Genomic DNA, 24,429 nt, shown 5'->3' on the forward strand with positions numbered 1-24,429 from the left:
CATCACAGACTCAGGAGATCTGATACGCTTTGTTCTGTGAGATAATATCAGTCAGTTAACGTGACCTTTATGTTGTGTCCTAGGAGATAACATCAGTCAGTTAACGTGACCTTTATGTTGTGTCCTAGGAGATAACATCAGTCAGATAACGTGACCTTTATGTTGTGTCCTAGGAGATAATATCAGTCAGTTAACGTGACCTTTATGTTGTGTCCTAGGAGATAACATCAGTCAGTTAACGTGACCTTTATGTTGTGTCCTAGGAGATAACATCAGTCAGTTAACGTGACCTTTATGTTGTGTCATAGTACAAACAGAGCACTCACTGGGGTCAAAGACCGTCACACATGACATAGTACAAACAGAGCACTCACTGGGGTCAAAGACCGTCACACATGACATAGTACAAACAGAGCACTCACTGGGGTCAAAGACCATCACACATGACATAGTACAAACAGAGCACTCACTGGGGTCAAAGACCGTCACACATGACATAGTACAAACAGAGCACTCACTGGGGTCAAAGACCGTCACACATGACATAGTACAAACAGAGCACTCACTGGGGTAAAAGACCATCACACATGACATAGTACAAACAGAGCACTCACTGGGGTAAAAGACCGTCACACATGACATAGTACAAACAGAGCACTCACTGGGGTCAAAGACCATCACACATGACATAGTACAAACAGAGCACTCACTGGGGTCAAAGACCGTCACACATGACATAGTACAAACAGAGCACTCACTGGGGTCAAAGACCGTCACACATGACATAGTACAAACAGAGCACTCACTGGGGTCAAAGACCGTCACACACGACATAGTACAAACAGAGCACTCACTGGGGTCAAAGACCGTCACACACGACATAGTACAAACAGAGCACTCACTGGTGTCAAAGACCGTCACACACGACATAGTACAAACAGAGCACTCACTGGGGTCAAAGACCATCACACATGACATAGTACAAACAGAGCACTCACTGGGGTCAAAGACCGTCACACACGACATAGTACAAACAGAGCACTCACTGGGGTCAAAGACCGTCACACACGACATAGTACAAACAGAGCACTCACTGGGGTCAAAGACCGTCACACACGACATAGTACAAACAGAGCACTCACTGGGGTCAAAGACCGTCACACACGACATAGTACAAACAGAGCACTCACTGGTGTCAAAGACCGTCACACACGACATAGTACAAACAGAGCACTCACTGGGGTCAAAGACCATCACACATGACATAGTACAAACAGAGCACTCACTGGGGTCAAAGACCGTCACACACGACATAGTACAAACAGAGCACTCACTGGGGTCAAAGACCATCACACATGACATAGTACAAACAGAGCACTCACTGGGGTCAAAGACCGTCACACATGACATAGTACAAACAGAGCACTCACTGGGGTCAAAGACTGTCACACACGATATAGTACAAACAGAGCACTCACTGGGGTCAAAGACCGTCACACACGACATAGTACAAACAGAGTACTCACTGGGGTCAAAGACCGTCACTCACGACATAGTACAAACAGAGCACTCACTGGGGTCAAAGACCGTCACACATGACATAGTACAAACAGAGCACTCACTGGGGTCAAAGACCGTCACACATGACATAGTACAAACAGAGCACTCACTGGGGTCAAAGACCGTCACACATGACATAGTACAAACAGAGCACTCACTGGGGTCAAAGACCGTCACACACGACATAGTACAAACAGAGCACTCACTGGGGTCAAAGACCGTCACACACGACATAGTACAAACAGAGCACTCACTGGGGTAAAAGACCGTCACACACGACATAGTACAAACAGAGCACTCACTGGGGTCAAAGACCGTCACACACGACATAGTACAAACAGAGCACTCACTGGGGTCAAAGACCGTCACACACGACATAGTACAACAGAGCACTCACTGGGGTCAAAGACCGTCACACACGACATAGTACAAACAGAGCACTCACTGGGGTCAAAGACCGTCACACATGACATAGTACAAACAGAGCACTCACTGGGGTCAAAGACCGTCACACATGACATAGTACAAACAGAGCACTCACTGGGGTAAAAGACCGTCACACATGACATAGTACAAACAGAGCACTCACTGGGTCAAGGTTCAGGGAACCATGTTGTACATACAGCTACATAACAATGTACTGTACCCTAACACGTTAGTTATCTATGCTGTGCTGGACTGTACCATGTACACACACACACACACCTAAAAACACACCTAAACACACACACACCTAAACACACACACACACACCTAAACACACACCTAAACACACACACATCTAAACACACACACACCTAAACACACACACACACCTAAACACACACAAACACACCTAAACACACACACACACACACCTAAACACATACACACACACCTAAACACACACACACACACCTAAACACATACACACACACCTAAACACACACACACACACACACATAAACACACACACACACACCTGAACACACACACACACCTAAACACACACACACACCTAAACACACACACCTAAACACACCTAAACACACACACACACCTAAACACACACACACACACCTAAACACACACACACACATAAACACACATACACACATAAACACACCTAAACACACACCTAAACACACACACACCCACGTAAACACACACACACCTAAACACACACACACCTAAACACACACACACCTAAACACACACACACACCTAAACACACACACACACACCTAAACACACACACACACACAACACACCTAAACACACACACACACCTAAACACACACACTTAAACACACACACCTAAACACACCCTAAACACACACACATCACCCATCTAAACACACACACACACACACACACCTAAACACACACACACACACCTAAACACACACACACACCTAAACACACACACACACACACACACACCTAAACACACACACACACCTAAACACACACACACACACACACACCTGAACACACACACACACACCTAAAACACACACACACACACACACACACCTAAACACACACACACACACACTTAAACACACACACACACACATAAACACACCTAAACACACACACACACCCGCTCACGCACACATCACCCATATCAACGCTGTACACACCTCATCACAGTGGATGAAGTAGTATTTCAACACGGTCCCCCTATCCCAGAACACTTGTTGGGTTGGTTTAGGCTGCCAAATGGATTCTATACATATCATTTACTGCAGATACAGAAGACAATTTGCTCTTATCTCGAGCTGGGCTTATTTCTGCTGAAACTACAGTGAGATTGATTTAGAAGTCGTCTGGAAATGGCTGTGAGGGAAAATAACAGATTTCGTTAGCATTTCTTCCTCTGCTTGTCTCTTTCCCTCTTCTCTCTCTCTCTTCTCTCTCTCTCTCTCTCCTCTCTCTCTCTCTCTCTCTCTCTCTCGCGTCTCTCTCTCTCCCTCGTTTCTCTCTCTCTCTGTCTCTCTCTGTCCCCCCTCTCTGCCTCTCTCTCTCTCTCTCTCTCTCTCTCTCTCTCTCTCTCTCTCTCCCCCATCTCTCTCTCTCTCTCTCTCTCTCTCTCTCTCTCTCTCTCTCTCTCTCTGTCTCTCTGTCTCTCTCCCCGTCTCTCTCTCCCTCTATCCCCCATGTCTCTCTCTCTCTCTCTCTCTCTCTGTCTCTCTCTCTCTCTCTCTCTCTCTCTCTGTCTCTCTGTCTCTGTCTCTCTCCCCCATCTCTCTCTGTCTCTCTCTCTCTCTCCCTCTCTCCCCCATCTCTCTCTCTCTCTCTCTCTTCCCCATCTCTCTCCCTCTCTCCCCCATCTCATATTCTCATATTCTCTCTCCCCCTCCCTCTCCCTCCCTCCTCTAGTGGCCAGTCCCAAGCAGCCGTCGGTGTCTGGTCATCTCAGTGATGTGATGCTGAGTGATGTGGAGGACGAGGCAGGGCTGGGAAACCAGGCAGAGAGCCAGAAACTTGGGAAGCTCTCTGACCTCTACTCCACCACCATCCCCTCTGTGGACTCAGCCGTGGAGTCCTGGGACGGCTCGGCCATAGACACCACCTTCAACACCCAGGGTGAGAGGAAAGAAAGAGAGAGAGTGTGTGCGTGCGTGCGTGCGTGTGTACATACATATGTGGCACTTGTGTACCTGACAGTTACAGACATTGAGGGACAGACAGAGTGTCCAAAAACACAATATCAAATTTATTTATATAGCCCTTCGTACATCAGCTGATATCTCAAAGTGCTGTACAGAAACCCAGCCTAAAACCCCAAACAGTAAGCAATGCAGGTGTAGAAGCACGGTGGCTAGGAAAAACTCCCTAGAAAGGCCAAAACAATACTGATAAAACAAACCATTACTGGCCATCACCATAGCAACATCCACGGCAGTAGTCCAATACCATAGACTTTAGAGAATACAACTCACGTTGCCAATACATCCTTCCTGATTCCTAGAGGGTAATTTATATCAGAGCATTCATTATGCGTTATACAGCTGTGGGCGAGGCGACGTGGGGATTGGCTGGAAGACCATTCTAATTTTTTTCTTCTACTGAGTAGGAAATTATTGGCTAATGGATCTAGGGATGCCCTTAACCATTATAATGATAGAATGATCCCCACAGCAATGATGTGTTGGATTTACAATTAGTCTCCTCCCCACACAGTAAGGCCTCTTAGTTAACTATAATCACCCTGCCGAGGGAGAGAACACACACACACACACACACACACTACAAGCGCAAACACACACATAGGGTTCTGGTCTAAAGTAGTGCACTTTCTATGGAATAGGGCCCTGGTCTAAAGTAGTGTACTATATAGGGAATAGGGCTCTGGACTAAAGTAGTGTACTATATAGGGAATAGGGCTCTGGTCTAAAGTAGTGTTCTATATAGGGAATAGGGCTCTGGTCTAAAGTAGTGTACTATATAGGGAATAGGGCTCTGGTCTAAAGTAGTGTACTATAAAGGGACTAGGGCTCTGGTCTAAAGTAGTGTACTATATAGGGAATAGGGCTCTGGTCTAAAGTAGTGCACTATATAGGGAATAGGGATCTGGTCTAAAGTAGTGCACTATATAGGGAATAGGGCTCTGGTCTAAAGTAGTGTACTATATAGGGAATAGGGCTCTGGTCTAAAGTAGTGCACTATATAGGGAATAGGGCTCTGGTCTAAAGTAGTGTACTATATAGGCAATAGGGCTCTGGACTAAAGTAGTGTACTATATAGGGAATAGGGCTCTGGTCTAAAGTAGTGTACTATATAGGGAATAGGGCTCTGGTCTAAAGTAGTGTACTATATATGCTGATCCTATTAGGAGATTTACTATGATGAGAAAATTCATATGCATAGATGTTTCCACCGGTAGAGCTGGATCACACACAAGGAATAGAAACTCCACCAGCTCTACATTATTGATGAAACACAGCAGCAGAATAGAGTTGCTGCAGCCAAACAGTCAGATGTCTTTGTTTAACTCAATATCAGACCAGAAAGAGAGAGAGAGGGAGAGAGACAGAGACAGAGACAGAGAGAGAGAGAGAGAGAGAGAGAGAGAATCACGTTGTACTACATTATCACGTTCAATGACAGGTAGATCCATTCACCAAGATGTTGTACCACATTATCACGTTCAATGACAGGTAGATCCATTCACCAAGACGTTTGTACTACATTATCACGTTCAATGGCAGGTAGATCCATTCACCAAGACGTACTACATTATCACGTTCAATGGCAGGTAGATCCATTCACCAAGACGTTGTTACTACATTATCACGTTCAATGACAGGTAGCACGTCAGGTCCATACAGTGGAGATGTAGTGGAGGGTTTTGACCTATGAACTATGAATGATGCTGATGTGAGGAGGAGACTTGCCTGACAGCTGAACCGACTGTGTTAGCTCTAGGCTTTAGCTCCGTGGGCTAACGTAGTCTTGTGGTGTGTGTGTGTATCCCGTCCCAGCCCCAGGTTTCCAGGCGTCTGGCTACAGCTTCCACAGCCATGAGTGGAGGAACGCCAAGCCCAGCCAAGGCAGCCTGTCTCCCGTCAGCACCCGCCAGAGACACAACGTCCTGGCAGACCTGGGCCTCAGCGACGACGAATGGGACAGGCCCACCACCGGCGGGTACGTACAACCCTGTTCTGACCTTTAACTCCCTGAACCTCTAACCTCTGACCTCTCAGCGACACCACCACTGGTCCTTTATCTGGGGAGGCAGGTAGCCTAGTGGTTAGAGGCAGGGTAGCCTAGTGGTTAGAGACAGGTAGCCTAGTGGTTAGACAGGTAGCCTAGTGGTTAGAGGCAGGTAGCCTAGTGGTTAGAGGCGGGGTAGCCTAGTGGTTAGAGGCAGGTAGCCTAGTGGTTAGAGACAGGTAGCCTAGTGGTTAGAGGCAGGTAGCCTAGTGGTTAGAGGCAGGTAGCCTAGTGGTTAGAGGCAGGTAGCCTAGTGGTTAGATGCAGGTAGCCTAGTGGTTAGAGACAGGTAGCCTAGTGGTTAGATGCAGGTAGCCTAGTGGTTAGAGACAGGTAGCCTAGTGGTTAGAGGCAGGGTAGCCTAGTGGTTAGAGGCGGGGTAGCCTAGTGGTTAGAGGCAGGTAGCCTAGTGGTTAGATGCAGGTAGCCTAGTGGTTAGAGACAGGTAGCCTAGTGGTTAGAGACAGGTAGCCTAGTGGTTAGAGGCAGGTAGCCTAGTGGTTAGAGGCAGGGTAGCCTAGTGGTTAGAGGCAGAGTAGCCTAGTGGTTAGAGGCAGGGTAGCCTAGTGGTTAGAGGCGGGGTAGCCTAGTGGTTAGAGGCAGGGTAGCCTAGTGGTTAGAGGCAGGGTAGCCTAGTGGTTAGAGGCAGCGTAGCCTAGTGGTTAGAGGCAGGTAGCCTAGTGGTTAGAGACAGGTAGCCTAGTGGTTAGAGGCAGGTAGCCTAGTGGTTAGAGGCAGGTAGCCTAGTGGTTAGAGACAGGTAGCCTAGTGGTTAGAGGCAGGTAGCCTAGTGGTTAGAGGCAGGTAGCCTAGTGGTTAGAGGCAGGTAGCCTAGTGGTTAGAGGCAGGTAGCCTAGTGGTTAGATGCAGGTAGCCTAGTGGTTAGAGGCAGGTAGCCTAGTGGTTAGAGGCAGGTAGCCTAGTGGTTAGATGCAGGTAGCCTAGTGGTTAGAGACAGGTAGCCTAGTGGTTAGATGCAGGTAGCCTAGTGGTTAGAGACAGGTAGCCTAGTGGTTAGATGCAGGTAGCCTAGTGGTTAGAGACAGGTAGCCTAGTGGTTAGAGGCAGGGTAGCCTAGTGGTTAGAGGCGGGGTAGCCTAGTGGTTAGAGGCAGGTAGCCTAGTGGTTAGATGCAGGTAGCCTAGTGGTTAGAGACAGGTAGCCTAGTGGTTAGATGCAGGTAGCCTAGTGGTTAGAGACAGGGTAGCCTAGTGGTTAGAGACAGGGTAGCCTAGTGGTTAGAGGCGGGGTAGCCTAGTGGTTAGAGGCAGGTAGCCTAGTGGTTAGATGCAGGTAGCCTAGTGGTTAGAGACAGGTAGCCTAGTGGTTAGAGGCAGGTAGCCTAGTGGTTAGAGGCAGGGTAGCCTAGTGGTTAGAGGCAGAGTAGCCTAGTGGTTAGAGGCAGGGTAGCCTAGTGGTTAGAGGCAGGGTAGCCTAGTGGTTAGAGGCAGGGTAGCCTAGTGGTTAGAGGCAGGGTAGCCTAGTGGTTAGAGGCAGCGTGGCCTAGAGGTTAGAGGCAGGGTAGCCTAGTGGTTAGAGGCAGCGTAGCCTAGTGGTTAGAGGCAGCGTAGCCTAGTGGTTAGAGGCAGGGTAGCCTAATGGTTAGAGGCAGCGTAGCCTAGTGGTTAGAGGCAGCGTAGCCTAGTGGTTAGAGGGAGGGTAGCCTAGTGGTTAGAGGCAGGTAGCCTAGTGGTTAGAGGCAGGGTAGCCTAGTGGTTAGAGGCAGGGTAGCCTAGTGGTTAGAGGAAGCCTTGCCTGTTGGTTAGAGGCAGCGTAGCCTAGTGTTTAGAGGCAGTGTGGCCTAGTGGTTAGAGGCAGGGTAGCCTAGTGGTTAGAGGCAGGGTAGCCTAGTGGTTAGAGGCAGCGTAGCCTGGTGGTTAGAGGCAGGTAGCCTAGTTGTTAGAGGCAGGTAGCCTAGTGGTTAGAGGCAGGTAGCCTAGTGGTTAGAGGCAGGTAGCCTAGTGGTTAGAGGTAGGTAGCCTAGTGGTTAGAGGCAGGGTAGCCTAGTGGTTAGAGGCAGGGTAGCCTAGTGGTTAGAGGCAGCGTAGCCTAGTGGTTAGAGGCAGGTAGCCTAGTGGTTAGAGACAGGTAGCCTAGTGGTTAGAGGCAGGTAGCCTAGTGGTTAGAGGCAGGTAGCCTAGTGGTTAGAGGCGGGGTAGCCTAGTGGTTAGAGGCAGGTAGCCTAGTGGTTAGAGGCAGGGTAGCCTAGTGGTTAGAGGCAGGGTAGCCTAGTGGTTAGAGGTAGGTAGCCTAGTGGTTAGAGGCAGGGTAGCCTAGTGGTTAGAGGCAGGGTAGCCTAGTGGTTAGAGGCAGGTAGCCTAGTGGTTAGAGACAGGTAGCCTAGTGGTTAGAGGCAGGTAGCCTAGTGGTTAGAGGCAGGTAGCCTAGTGGTTAGAGGCGGGGTAGCCTAGTGGTTAGAGGCAGGGTAGCCTAGTGGTTAGAGGCAGGGTAGCCTAGTGCTTAGAGACAGGTAGCCTAGTGGTTAGAGGCAGGTAGCCTAGTGGTTAGAGACAGGTAGCCTAGTGGTTAGAGGCAGGGTAGCCTAGTGGTTAGAGGCGGGGTAGCCTAGTGGTTAGAGGCAGCGTAGCCTAGTGGTTAGAGGCAGCGTAGCCTAGTGGTTAGAGGCAGGGTACCCTAGTGGTTAGAGGCAGGTAGCCTAGTGGTTAGAGGCAGGGTAGCCTAGTGGTTAGAGGCAGCGTGGCCTAGTGGTTAGAGGCAGGGTAGCCTAGTGGTTAGAGGCAGCGTAGCCTAGTGGTTAGAGGCAGCGTAGCCTAGTGGTTAGAGGCAGGGTAGCCTAGTGGTTAGAGGCACGGTAGCCTAGTGGTTAGAGCCAGGGTAGCCTAGTGGTTAGAGGCAGGTAGCCTAGTGGTTAGAGGCAGGGTAGCCTAGTGGTTAGAGGCAGCGTGGCCTAGTGGTTAGAGTCAGGGTAGCCTAGTGGTTAGAGGCAGCGTAGCCTAGTGGTTAGAGGCAGCGTAGCCTAGTGGTTAGAGGCAGGGTAGCCTAATGGTTAGAGGCAGGTAGCCTAGTGGTTAGAGGCAGCGTAGCCTAGTGGTTAGAGGGAGGGTAGCCTAGTGGTTAGAGGCAGGTAGCCTAGTGGTTAGAGGCAGGGTAGCCTAGTGGTTAGAGGCAGGGTAGCCTAGTGGTTAGAGGAAGCCTTGCCTGGTGGTTAGAGGCAGCGTAGCCTAGTGTTTAGAGGCAGTGTGGCCTAGTGGTTAGAGGCAGGGTAGCCTAGTGGTTAGAGGCAGGGTAGCCTAGTGGTTAGAGGCAGCGTAGCCTGGTGGTTAGAGGCAGGTAGCCTAGTTGTTAGAGGCAGGTAGCCTAGTGGTTAGAGGCAGGTAGCCTAGTGGTTAGAGGCAGGTAGCCTAGTGGTTAGAGGTAGGTAGCCTAGTGGTTAGAGGCTGGGTAGCCTAGTGGTTAGAGGCAGGTAGACTAGTGGTTAAAGGCAGGGTAGCCTAGTGGTTAGAGGCAGGGTAGCCTAGTGGTTAGAGGCAGGTAGCCTAGTGGTTAGAGGCAGGTAGCCTAGTGGTTAGAGGCAGGTAGCCTAGTTGTTAGAGGCAGGTAGCCTAGTGGTTAGAGGCAGGTAGCCTAGTGGTTAGAGGCAGGTAGCCTAGTGGTTAGAGGCAGGTAGCCTAGTGGTTAGAGGCAGGTAGCCTAGTGGTTAGAGGCAGGTAGCCTAGTGGTTAGAGGCAGGTAGCCTAGTTGTTAGAGGCAGGTAGCCTAGTGGTTAGAGGCAGGTAGCCTAGTGGTTAGAGGCAGGTAGACTAGTGGTTAGAGCGTTGGACTAGTAACCCAAAGGTTGCAAGATCGAATCGCTGAGCTGACAAGGTACAAAATCTGTCGTTCTGTCCCTGAACAGGAAGTCTACCCACTGTTCCTAGGCCGTCATTGAAAATAAACATTTGTTCTTAACTGACTTGCCTGGTTAAATAAAGGTCAGATAAAATATTGCAACCAACTGTCAAACACCTCAGTCATGTTTCAGTGATTGTTCTGCATTCCCTGAACACACACACACACACACATATACACACACACACACACACACACATACACACATACACACATACACACACACACACACACACACACACATATACACACACACACACACATATACACACACACACACACACACACGCACACACACACACACACCGTATACAACAACAGCCCAGAAACACTACAACTTTAAGCTATTATTAGTGAAATATTACTAGTATGTATCTAGAGGTGTTGCTGCCCCAGTGTGTCTGTGTGTGTGTAGCACCCATGTGGACGCAGCTCTAGCATAAATCGTAGATGTTTCCACAGGTAGAGCTGGATCACACACAGAGAGCTGCTATTTGAACTTGACCTTGGCTAATGGCTGTTTGTGGCATTGGCAGGTGTGTGTGTGTGTGTGTCTGTGTCTGTGTGTGTGTGTGTGTGTGTGTGTGTGTGTGTGTGTGTGTGTGTGTGTGTCTGTGTGTGTGTCTGTGTGTGTGTGTGTGTGTCTGTGTGTGTGTGTGTGTGTGTGTGTCTGTGTGTGTGTCTGTGTGTGTGTGTGTGTGTGTGTAGCACCTTTGGCTAACGGCTGTTTGTGGCATTGGCAGGTCTGCCCCAGTGTGTGTGTGTGTCTGTGTGTGTGTGTGTGTGTGTGTGTGTGTGTCTGTGTGTGTGTGTGTGTGTGTGTGTGTGTGTGTGTGTGTGTGTGTGTGTGTCTGTGTGTGTGTGTGTGTGTGTGTCTGTGTGTGTGTCTGTGTGTGTGTGTGTGTGTGTGTGTAGCACCTTTGGCTAACGGCTGTTTGTGGCATTGGCAGGTCTGCCCCAGTGTGTGTGTGTGTGTGTGTGTGTGTGTGTGTGTGTGTGTGTGTGTGTGTGTGTGTGTGTGTGTGTGTGTGTGTGTGTGTCTGTGTGTGTGTCTGTGTCTGTGTGTGTGTGTGTGTGTGTGTGTGTGTCTGTGTGTGTGTGTGTGTGTGTGTGTGTCTGTGTCTGTGTCTGTGTGTGTGTGTGTGTCTGTGTCTGTGTCTGTGTGTGTCTGTGTCTGTGTCTGTGTCTGTGTCTGTGTCTGTGTGTGTCTGTGTGTGTGTGTGTGTGTGTGTGTGTGTGTGTGTGTGTAGCACCTTTGGCTAACGGCTGTTTGCGTTTGATGAAGAAGCTCTTTATAAATTCAGTCATCATCTTCTATCATAAATCCCTTTTGAGCTTTTGAATGAAGTCCAAAAGGGACAGAACACAGATTTGGGACAGGAAGTACAGAACACAGATTTGGGACAGGAAGTACAGAACACAGATTTGGGACAGGAAGTACAGAACACAGATTTGGGACAGGAAGTACAGAACACAGATTTGGGACAGGAAGTCCAGAACACAGATTTGGGACAGGAAGTACAGAACACAGATTTGGGACAGGAAGTACAGAACACAGATTTGGGACATGAGGGACAGAACACAGATTTGGGACAGGAAGTACAGAACACAGATTTGGGACAGGAAGTACAGAACACAGATTTGGGACAGGAAGTACAGAACACAGATTTGGGACATGAAGTACAGAACACAGATTTGGGACAGGAAGTACAGAACACAGATTTGGGACAGGAAGTACAGAACACAGATTTGGGACAGGAAGTACAGAACACAGATTTGGGACAGGAAGTACAGAACACAGATTTGGGACAGGAAGTACAGAACACAGATTTGGGACAGGAAGTACAGAACACAGATTTGGGACAGGAAGTACAGAACACAGATTTGGGACAGGAAGTACAGAGGGGGGGGTTCTCCTCTATTTCTCAAAGATGATCTCAAGGAGGTACAAAGATTCACCAGAATTGTTCATCAGCTAACCGTCATCAAAGGGAATCTAAATTGGTGTCTTGGTGTTCTTGATATATTGTTGAAGTTCCTCTCTTCCTTGACGTTCGACAGAGCTTCTACACTGCCCACGGGTCTAATCACTGACAGCAGGTGAGGCACACGGCAGGGCTGTCTCCTTATACCCCTTTAGTTCTCAAACCAACCAACCCTAACCCCACCTAACCCTAACCTGGGAGGCACACGGCAGGGCTGTCTCCTTATACCCCTTTAGTTCTCAAACCAACCAACCCTAACCCCACCTAACCCTAACCTGGGAGGCACACGGCAGGGCTGTCTCCTTATACCCCTTTAGTTCTCAAACCAACCAACCCTAACCCCACCTAACCCTAACCTGGGAGGCACACGGCAGGGCTGTCTCCTTATACCCCTTTAGTTCTCAAACCAACCCAACCCTAACCCCACCTAACCCTAACCTGGGTGGCACAGGGCAAGAATGTATCCTCGCACCGCTACTGTTCTCAACCCAAACCCAAACCTCTCACTGAGACCTCCCAGTCTCCCACTTAAACCAAGCAAGCCACCATGTCTCTCTCCTAACCTCAACACTACACACACTCACCTGTCTCTCTCCTACCTACCTACCTACCTACCTAGCTACCTACCTAGCAACCTACCTACCTACCTAGCTACCTACCTAGCAACCTACCTACCTACCTAGCTACCTACCTAGCTACCTACCTAGCTCCCTACCTAGCTACCTAGCTACCTACCTACTTCCCTATCCTACCTACCTACTTCCCTATCCCACCTACCTACTTCCCTATCCTACCTACCTACTTCCCTATCCTACCTACCTACTTCCCAATCCTACCTACCTACTTCCCAATCCTACCTACCTACTTCCCAATCCTACCTACCTAGATGCCTACCTACTTCCCTATCCCACCTACCTACTTCCCTATCCTACCTACCTACTTCCCTATCCTACCTACCTACTTCCCTATCCCATCTACCTACTTCCCAATCCTACCTACCTACTTCCCTATCCTACCTACCTACTTCCCAATCCTACCTACCTACTTCCCTATCCTACCTACCTACTTCCCTATCCCATCTACCTACTTCCCTATCCCATCTACCTACTTCCCTATCCTACCTACCTACCTACCTACTTCCCTATCCTACCTACCTACTTCCCTATCCTACCTACTTACTTCCCTATCCCATCTACCTACTTCCCTATCCTACCTACCTAGATACCTACCTACTTCCCTATCCTACCTACCTACTTCCCTATCCTACTTACCTTCTTCCCTATCCCATCTACCTACATCCCTATCCTACCTACCTACTTCCCTATCCTACCTACCTAGATACCTACCTACTTCCCTATCCTACCTACCCATCTACCTACTTCCCTATCCTACTTACCTACTTCCCTATCCCATCTACCTACTTCCCAATCCTACCTACCTACTTCCCAATCCTATCTACCTACTTCCCTATCCTACCTACCTAGATACCTACCTACTTCCCTATCCTACCTACCTACTTCCCTATCCTACCTACCTACCTACCTACCTACTTCCCTATCCTACCTACCTAGCTACCTACTTACTGTTCCACTCTCTCTGCCTGCACAGCCCATTGACACCTATCCCACACGTTGTGGTCACCAGCCCTCATCAGTGCGGTCGCCTGCCCTGACTGCTCACTGATTGGCTGACTGGGGGGTATTAAAACCTCTGACCTCTTCCCCCCTCTAGGTTCACTGTGGGTCATGACGGGACCGAGCCGGACCAGGAAGAGAACTTCTGGTCTCAGGCCCTGGAAGATCTAGAGACCTGTGGCCAGTCTGGCATCCTGAGGGAACTGGAGGTAAACAAGGAACCAAAATGGCCGAATACACCTACAGTTTCATTCATCACAGTGCAATAATAACCGAGCCGGACCAGGAAGAGAACTTCTGGTCTCAGGCCCTGGAAGATCTGGAGACCTGCTGCCAGTCTGGCATCCACAGTTTCATTCATCATAATAGATTTAAAATGGCTGAGGTCATGTACAGTTTCATTCATCACAGTGCAATAATAACCGCGCCGGACCAGGAAGAGAACCTCTGGTCTCAGGCCCTGGAAGATCTGGAGACCTGCTGCCAGTCTGGCATCCACAGTTTCATTCATCACAATAGATTTAAAATTGCTGAGGTCATGTACAGTTTCATTCATCACAGTAGATTTAAAATTGCTGAGGTCATATAGTCTCATTCATCACAGTACAATACAAACAGAACACTGACAAACCTACGTATCTTCTAGATCAGTGGCATTACTTATACAGTAACATATTGGTGAAGAAAAGCTCTCAACTCTCACCTTTCACCTCTTCTGTCCCCATCCCTTCCACTTCCTGTTTTGGAGTTCTCTTTTTTTTTCAATCGCATGATGTCACTTCCTGTGGATGTGTGTAACCGCTCCTTCTCTTTCCAGGACGAGCCAGACAGGCTTCTGAATAAGAGAAACTTGGTACACCCTTTTCCTTTTTGATGCTTCCTCTCTGCTTGTAGCTGGACACTGTGGCACCCTGGTGCTGTCCCTGTACTGCTGGCTTCTCTCTCTCTCTCTCTTGTCTCTGTCTCTGTCTCTGTCTCTCTCTCTTTCTCTTTCTCTCTCTCTCTCATGCTAGTGGGCTGCGGGGGGTGCTCTGTAGCCTCTGATGATCACCAGTGCAGCTTGTCTCAGATCCTGGGGGTCCATTCAAACCCTGACTCTATGGTCGGACATCCATAGAGGACCATCTACCCTGGTTATAGATTCAAACCCATCTACCCTGGTTATAGATTCAAACCCATCTACCCTGGTTATAGATTCAAACCCATCTACCCTGGTTATAGATTCAAACCCATCTACCCTGGTTATAGATTCAAACCCATCTACCCTGGTTATAGATTCAAACCCATCTACCCTGGTTATAGATCCAAACCCATCTACCCTGGCTATAGATTCAAACCCATCTACCCTGGTTATAGATTCAAACCCATCTACCCTGGCTATAGATTCAAACCCATCTACTCTGGTTATAGATTCAAACCCATCTACCCTGGCTATAGATTCAAACCCATCTACCCTGGCTATAGATTCAAACCCATCTACCCTGGCTATAGATTCAAACCCATCTACCCTGGTTATAGATTCAAACCCATCTACCCTGGTTATAGATTCAAACCCATCTACCCTGGCTATAGATTCAAACCCATCTACCCTGGCTATAGATCCAAACCCTAAATCTATGGTCAGACATCCATAGAGGTCCATCTACCCTGGCTATAGATTCAAACCCATCTACCCTGGTTATAGATCCAAACCCATCTACCCTGGTTATAGATCCAAACCCATCTACCCTGGCTATAGATCCACGGCCAACCACAGGCTGAACACTCCCTGTTCTGTCCTCAAGGCAAGCCTAGACACAAAGGGCAATCTAACTACAAATATATCCCTGTGTATTTAAGGCACGACAACTAGGAAACAATGTTCATTTTCACGTAGAGAAAATGAAGGTTGAAATATTGCATCGTTGATTGTGAGTCAGACTAGCCAGCGAAACCTCAATACAGCACCATATGTTGTCATTGATGAAGGTGAGGTCATTACTCATTTAGATGTTGTTTGGCATATTTAAACTCATTGGATATGTCCCTAATGGCACCCTATTCCCTATATTATACACTACATATCACCCTATTCCCTATATTATACACTACATGGGCCCTATTCCCTATATTATACACTACATAGCACCCTATTCCCTATATTATACACTACATGGGCCCTATTCCCTATATTATATACTACATAGCACCCTATTCCCTATATTATATACTACATAGCACCCTATTCCCTATATTATACACTACATGGGCCCTATTCCCTATATTATACACTACATGGGCCCTATTCCCTATATTATACACTACATAGCACCCTATTCCCTATATTATATACTACATAGCACCCTATTCCCTATATTATACACTATATGGGCCCTATTCCCTATATTATATACTACATGGGCCCTATTCCCTATATTATACACTACATGGGCCCTATTCCCTATATTATACACTACATGAGCCCTATTCCCTATATTATACACTACATGGGCCCTATTCCCTATATTATACACTACATGGGCCCTATTCCCTATATTATACACTACATGGGCCCTATTCCCTATATTATATACTACATAGCACCCTATTCCCTATATTATACACTGCATAGGCCCTATTCCCTATATTATACACTACATAGCACCCTATTCCCTATATTATATACTACATAGCACCCTATTCCCTATATTATACACTACATGGGCCCTATTCCCTATATTATACACTACATGGGCCCTATTCCCTATATTATACACTACATGGGCCCTATTCCCTATATTATACACTACATAGCACCCTATTCCCTATATTATATACTACATAGCACCCTATTCCCTATATTATACACTACATGGGCCCTATTCCCTATATTATACACTACATGGGCCCTATTCCCTATATTATACACTACATAGCACCCTATTCCCTATATTATACACTACATGGGCCCTATTCCCTATATTATATACTACATAGCACCCTATTCCCTATATTATACACTACATGGGCCCTATTCCCTATATTATACACTACATGGGCCCTATTCCCTATATTATACACTGCATAGGCCCTATTCCCTATATTATATACTACATAGGCCCTATTCCCTATATTATACACTACATGGGCCCTATTCCCTATATTATACACTACATGGGCCCTATTCCCTATATTATACACTACATAGGCCCTATACACTACATGGGCCCTATTCCCTATATTATACACTACATGGGCCCTATACTATGAAGGGAATAGTGGGCCATTTGGGATGTATCCGTAGTGCTGCCTGGAGGTGTGTTGACGCTCAGCAATACATTGTAAATGAACCTTGAAATGAAAGTGTCAATGCAGGAAGTAAGTGACACCGTGTGAATCACAGAGGTTAGTTTGGAAGGAAGAGAAATAATTATCCTGTCGGGTTTGGAGACATTAAATCAAGGAGGCTTGACTGAATTAAATGCCACCTCAGCTTGGATTGAACCCTACGGCTCCTCATTCGCTTTAAATGAACATGTCTGTTAATTCATGTCAGTATTGAAGAGCATGTTGCATTTGTCAACATGAAAACTGGCAAATTGTATGTTGGAATGAATCACACACATCTTCCATTTAGAGTCAAAGCGCTGTACCTTGTGTCTTGGTGCATGGAGACTGTGACAGTGTGTTGTTTGCCAAACTGTTTCGGGTTTCTGCAGCACCTCTATGCATCAGCTTGGGTCAAACAGTGTTCAGTTTCACTTGTTTGTCACAAACATGAGACTTCCACGTCTGGTGGTTTGAGTGACATCACTCATTCCTGTCCAATCGGTGGGAAGAGTGATGATGATGTGACAATGGGCATGGCGGTGTGAGCAAAGCATGATGGGACAGTTGCAGCAAGGCGTCTTGGGTTTTGAAGTTTTTCCGTCTATGTTTTGTTTGTTTATTGGGTCATGATGATGATGAACCAACCATCTCCTCTGACAGGAACTGTCTATGTTATTATTCTACGATCAAACCATTTCTCTTTGACATACTGCTTGAACACATTCTACACCTGGAGCAATTCTCATGTCCATGAGCGTACCTTGTACTTCATATCTCACTTTGGAAGTTCATCACCATAACCCCCTGTTCTCCCTTTCTGGCCTCTCCCCCTCCTCTCTCTCCTCTCATTTCCCCTCTCCTCCCCCTCCTCTGTCTCTCTTCTCCCTCCCTCCTCTCCATCTCCCCCCTCTCTTCCTCCCCATCTCCTCCCTCTCCCCCTCTCTCTTCCTCCCTTCTCTCCTCTCCATCTCCTCCCTCCTCCCTCCCTCCCTCCCTCCCTCCCTCCCTCCCTCCCTCCCTCCCTCCCTCCCTCCCTCCCTCCCTCCCTCCCTCCCTCCCTCCCTCCCTCCCTCCCTCCCTTCTCTCCATCTCCCCCCTCTCCCCTTCCTCTCTCCCTACCCCATCTCCTCCCTCTCTCCCCCTCTCTCTTTTTCTCTCGGTTCCCTCCCTCATCTCCTCCCCCGGTGTCTCCTCTCCCCCCCCCCCTCCAGGCCACCATTATGTCAGGCAGCAGTCTGAGTCTGAACCATGACCCTGCTCCTCTGAGGAGCCACCTGGGTCGGCAGGCCAGCTTTCAGGAGCGCAGCGCAGCCCGGCCTCAGTACAACCAGTCCTCGCGCTCCAACACCCTGCCCAGCGACGGGGGGCGCAAGGCCTTCGCCATGAGGAAGATGAAGCAGGAGATGAATGACGTCATGTCGCCCACCCCCGTGGAGCTGCACAAGGTAACGATGATAAACCACCACCAAGGCCCTCTGGGGCCCTCCAAAGCCCCCCGGGGCCCACCAAGGCCCTCCAGGGCCAGAGTACTGCTGCTTTTCTTTACACTGTTTACTTCATTTCATGGAACGTTAGAGGGGTTAAAAACCCTGTGAAGGTAAGAACGTGCTGACGCATCTTAAGTGTCTGCGTGTCTTCAACTTGAGCTTTTTGACAACTTCAGTTATGATGAAGCTCTGGTACTGACATGTTAAGACTGTCAGCAGACACAGCCTGTCATCCAGTCTATCAATCACATTATGACTGTCAGCAGACACAGCCTGTCATTCAGTCTATCAATCACATTATGACTGTCAGCAGACACAGCCTGTCATTCTGTCTATCAATCACATTATGACTGTCAGCAGACACAGCCTGTCATCCAGTCTATCAATCACATTATGACTGTCAGCAGACACAGCCTGTCATCCAGTCTATCAATCACGTTATGACTGTCAGCAGACACAGCCTGTCATCCAGTCTATCAATCACATTATGACTGTCAGCAGACACAGCCTGTCATCCAGTCTATCAATCACGTTATGACTGTCAGCAGACACAGCCTGTCATCCAGTCTATCAATCACATTATGACTGTCAGCAGACACAGCCTGTCATCCAGTCTATCAATCACATTATGACTGTCAGCAGACACAGCCTGTCATCCAGTCTATCAATCACGTTATGACTGTCAGCAGACACAGCCTGTCATCCAGTCTATCAATCACATTATGACTGTCAGCAGACACAGCCTGTCATCCAGTCTATCAATCACATTATGACTGTCAGCAGACACAGCCTGTCATCCAGTCTATCAATCACGTTATGACTGTCAGCAGACACAGCCTGTCATCCAGTCTATCAATCACATTATGACTGTCAGCAGACACAGCCTTCATCCAGTCTATCATTCACATTATGACTGTCAGCAGACACAGCCTGTCATCCAGTCTATCAATCACATTATGACTGTCAGCAGACACAGCCTTCATCCAGTCTATCATTCACATTATGACTGTCAGCAGACACAGCCTGTCATCCAGTCTATCAATCACGTTATGACTGTCAGCAGACACAGCCTGTCATCCAGTCTATCATTCACATTATGACTGTCAGCAGACACAGCCTGTCATCCAGTCTATCAATCACGTTATGACTGTCAGCAGACACAGCCTGTCATCCAGTCTATTAATGAACTGCATTATTTACACCAGGTTAAATGTTTCATTGATAGTTGAGGACATTATTGATTGATTGGTTGAGGCCATTATTGATTGATTGGTTGAGGACATTATTGATTGATTGTTTGAGGACATTATTGATTGATTGGTTGAGGCCATTATTGATTGATTGGTTGAGGCCATTATTGATTGATTGGTTGAGGACATTATTGATTGATTGTTTGAGGACATTATTGATTGATTGGTTGAGGCCATTATTGATTGATTGGTTGAGGCCATTATTGATTGATTGGTTGAGGACATTATTGATTGATTGTTTGAGGACATTATTGATTGATTGTGCAGGTGAGTCTGTTGAAGGAGTCGGACCTTGAAGACTTTGGCTTCAGTGTGTCGGATGGCCTCCTGGAGAAAGGTGTCTATGTCAACAACATCCGCCCAGGTGGACCTGCAGAGGTCGGGGGCCTGAAGTCCTACGACAGGCTGCTACAGGTACACACGCACACACACACACACACACACACACACACCATCACCCACATCGCTCTCCGCCACAAGGCCTGAAACTGCACCATGTTGTTTCTCTCCGCCACAAGGCCTGAAACGGCACCATGTTGTTTCTCTCCGCCACAAGGCCTGAAACTGCACCATGTTGTTTCTCTCCGCCACAAGGCCTGAAACTGCACCATGTTGTTTCTCTCCGTCACAAGGCCTGAAACTGCACCATGTTGTTTCTCTCCGTCACAAGGCCTGAAACTGCACCATGTTGTTTCTCTCCGCCACAAGGCCTGAAACGGCACCATGTTGTTTCTCTCCGTCGCCCACAAGCACTTTCTACATTTAGATAAGAACTCATTTGACCTTTCCATTAGTTTCTATTTCTTCCGTGTAGCTAAAGACAGGAAGTAGATATGGATGTTACAGAACTCCCTAAAGTAGAGCAGATCTACACAGTTCATACAACGTCAAAGGATTTTTTGTATTTTTTGGGGCCCCAAATTGATACACAACATTGGCCTAATTTCCCGCTGGTTTAAGTGAGGCTTACTTGGCAGAGAGACTCGTGTTGATGGATAGATGAATCCCTCTCCAGGGAAGCTGTCAATCTAGTGAACGTGTCATTAGCATATGAAAAGAGAGGTTGTCTCATTATTCGCTGCTCAGAGAGAGAGAGAGACTGTCTTCCTTATCAGCTTCCCTCAGGTCACTGTTGTTTTTTAAAAGCACAAACAAGGAACTCAACTACAATTTAGTTTTCTGACAGGTGAACGTCAACCTGAGACGTTATTCAACTTTTATTTTTTTCCAAGTCGCTGACAATGTTGTTTTTAAAAGCACAAACACAAAAGGTGCTCAAGGAAATGAACTGCAGTTTATTCCGATAGCCAAGATGATACATTATTCAGCTTGTATGTTTACTGTGGTTGTAATTGACGGGTACATCAGTAAATATTACATCAGTCGTACACAGGAGCAGAGAGAGAGAACGTAAGTGTTCTGACTTCCTGTTTGAAGAACAGGACTGGGTTTTACAAACGGTTCACCTGAAGGTTTAAACAGAGTAGATGTATTGATCTTGTCGGCTCCTAACTGAAATGAAAGGAAACCGCTCTGAGGCAAAGCCTGAAGTTAAACTTTCAGTCTCAGGAAATACAAATATCACATATTTGTTTGGCTTTTAAACCAAAGCTTTTAAACCAGATATACACCAGCATCGTGGCAAACCTCTGCTCACCAGATGATGGTCAAACAGAGGTTTCCCACGATGGACCTTCAGTCTGTGCTTGCTAGCTGGAAACGCCAAACTCAAATCACTTCCTTTTGTTGCCTTTTTAAACCAAATCTAAATAAGTATTTCTCTGGTCTTTGGTTTCTCAGATCAACCACGTGAGGACCAGAGACTTCGACTGCTGTCTGGTGGTCCCTCTGATCGCCGAGTCAGGAAACAAACTGGACCTAGTGATCAGCAGGAACCCTGCTTCCTCCAGAACCGGGTCCCAGTCAGAACTGAACCAGCTACCCGCCGAGGAGCCCGTTATCAACTGGACCGAGCCGGGGGACAGCCTCTCTGGCCCTCCACCGAACCAGAACCACCATTCCTTGTCCAGGATGGCTGCTGGAATCGGGGTGACTGGGATCGGGGCGGCGCTGGCTGGGGCTGGGCTAGATGATAGAGACCCCACTAAGACCTTATAGCAGACTGGAGGTCTGAAGGCCCAAGGCTCTCTCTTTCTCCCCTTCCCCTGTGAGTTGTCCTCCCCCTGGTGCTACTGTAGAAAACCACTCTGATGAGACAGGGGGTCAATCTAAAATGGAGCCTTATTGCACGTGCAGGGCACTACTTCTGTCCAGAACCTCTTTTGCAGGCTAACCCCTCACAGCTCTGGCTAAAAGTAGTGCACTACCTAGGGAATAGGGTGTTATTAAGGACACAGATAGACAGACAGTGTTCCTAGGTGGACGGTGGGGTCCTGGGCCGCTAAGTCAAAGCACACTGACAAAACTAAACTCCTTCCTCTGAGCCAGAGCATGAGCCACAATCACAAGAGGTTTCCTCCTCTTCCTCCCTCACACTGGGGACTATTGAGTACGGTACGCACCACTACCCAAGGACTACAAAGAACTACAAAGATGGAGGTGAACTACAAAGATGGAGGGTAACGTCTACCACACTGACCTCTTGGAAAATACCTGAGACAAAAATAACAACAGTGATGAACTGAAACAATAGTGCCATCCGACCGATCCTCTCCTTTTTATTACTGCAGCTGGACTATAAAACAGTAACACAATTCTGTTGTTTAAAACAAAAGACAAAAGAAAACACAATAATATTTGCTGAAATGTTTACATGTGATGCTGGACTGGCCACTCTGTACGTGTGTGTTTGTGTTGCTGCACCACTGCTGTGTAGCGTCGTGACAGAAACAAGGCCAGAGTGATACAAACCCTCCATCTAGTTATTCTAGGGAGTCCTTCCTTCCCTCCTTCTCTCTCTCTCTCTCTCTCTCTCTCTCTCTCTCGTTCACACTTGGCTTCACTCTGTCCTCCTTGTCCTCCTTCATCTGTCATAGATGGGTCTCACTAGCTCTCTGTCCCTCCCCCTGTGATTTCTAATGGTTTTTACAGAGACAATATCACTTCTTCCCAGTGATTTTTAAGTAGACTATTTGACTTGGGGGAAGAAAGGAAAACAAACATCTGGAAAATAGCACAATATTTGAAACGTGACCCCCATTTATTTAATGAAGCCTGTACTGTAGTCCTGCCTCTCTGAAGCCTGTACTGTAGTCCTGCCTCTCTGAAGCCTGTACTGTAGTCCTGCCTCTCTGAAGCCTGTACTGTAGTCCTGCCTCTCTGAAGCCTGTACTCTAGTCCTGCCTCTCTGAAGCCTGTACTGTAGTCCTGCCTCTCTGAAGCCTGTACTGTAGTCCTGCCTCTCTGAAGCCTGTACTGTAGTCCTGCCTCTCTGAAGCCTGTACTGTAGTCCTGCCTCTCTGAAGCCTGTACTGTAGTCCTGCCTCTCTGAAGCCTGTACTGTAGTCCTGCCTCTCTGAAGCCTGTACTGTAGTCCTGCCTCTCTGAAGCCTGTACTGTAGTCCTGCCTCTCTGAAGCCTGTACTGTAGTCCTGCCTCTCTGAAGCCTGTACTGTAGTCCTGCCTCTCTGAAGCCTGTACTGTAGTCCTGCCTCTCTGAAGCCTGTACTGTAGTCCTGCCTCTCTGAAGCCTGTACTGTAGTCCTGCCTCTCTGAAGCCTGTACTGTAGTCCTGCCTCTCTGAAGCCTGTACTGTAGTCCTGCCTCTCTGAAGCCTGTACTGTAGTCCTGCCTCTCTGAAGCCTGTACTGTAGTCCTGCCTCTCTGAAGCCTGTACTGTAGTCCTGCCTCTCGTAGGCAAGACTGAGGAGGAGGAGGATGTTGAAATGGAACCAGGACAGTCAGTCGTCCCCTTAGGCTTCATCACAATGCGTTTGGCAGACGAGACAAGACGTGACGTCTCCTCTCCATGCATGTCACCAAGCACACTGGTTGACCTAGAAGCATAATATATGAAACCCTTTAGAGAAGGATTTAAAAAGCTTTGCTTTGGGGAGAATGAAGAAGCAGCTTTATCTAGGCTACGCGCAATTAGAAAGAAACAAAACAACAAAACACAATCTGCAATTCCCCAAAAACAAAAATGGCGACTTCTCTGAATCCTAGAATACAGGATCGCCCATTTCCCTGAAGCACCTTATCCTTCATTTGGACATAGATCTATTGTCATAAATAGATGCAGAAGAGATGTTTTTAATGTACGAGGTGGTGATATATGCAATGTGCTTCCTTACAGCTCCACTAGTAAAGGGAGGAAGAACAGACCCTGAGTCTGACTTGCCTGCATACAGTATGAGTGGAATAGGTATGCTAACACTGTGCTGTTACAGGAACCAGAGATAGAGTTTAAAAAGAATTGTGATATCCAATTAGTAGTTACAGTCTTGCCCCATCGCTGCAACTCCCGTACATGGAGAGGTGAAGGTCGAGAGCCATGCGTCCTCCGAAACACGACCCTGGCAAGCCGCACTGCTTCTTCACACACTGCTCGCTTAACCCCGAAGCCAGCCACACCAATGTGTGGGAGGAAACACCGTACAACTGGCGACCGTAGTCAGCTTGCAGGCGCTCAACCCGCCACAAGGAGTCGCTAGAGCGCAATGGGACAAGGAAATCCCGTACGGGCCAAACCCTT

The 24,429-nt window shown here is 47.8% G+C and overlaps 1 protein-coding gene across 1 annotated transcript in view; it reads left to right on the top strand.

Annotated features, from left to right (window-relative positions):
* Window positions 1-23,044, top strand: part of LOC109881755 (glutamate receptor-interacting protein 1-like) — a 142,619-nt gene extending 119,575 nt beyond the window's left edge. The window contains 8 exon segments of the mRNA XM_031820760.1: window positions 3,925-4,131; window positions 6,030-6,192; window positions 12,172-12,210; window positions 13,827-13,938; window positions 14,547-14,582; window positions 18,250-18,483; window positions 20,043-20,189; window positions 21,576-23,044. Coding sequence (XP_031676620.1) covers window positions 3,925-4,131; window positions 6,030-6,192; window positions 12,172-12,210; window positions 13,827-13,938; window positions 14,547-14,582; window positions 18,250-18,483; window positions 20,043-20,189; window positions 21,576-21,893 — 1,256 coding nt within the window. The 3' untranslated portion in view covers window positions 21,894-23,044.
* Window positions 23,045-24,429: the final 1,385 nt, after the last annotated feature.

This window comes from Oncorhynchus kisutch, unplaced genomic scaffold, assembly GCF_002021735.2.
Source record: "Oncorhynchus kisutch isolate 150728-3 unplaced genomic scaffold, Okis_V2 scaffold3646, whole genome shotgun sequence".
NCBI classification, from domain to species: domain Eukaryota; kingdom Metazoa; phylum Chordata; class Actinopteri; order Salmoniformes; family Salmonidae; genus Oncorhynchus; species Oncorhynchus kisutch.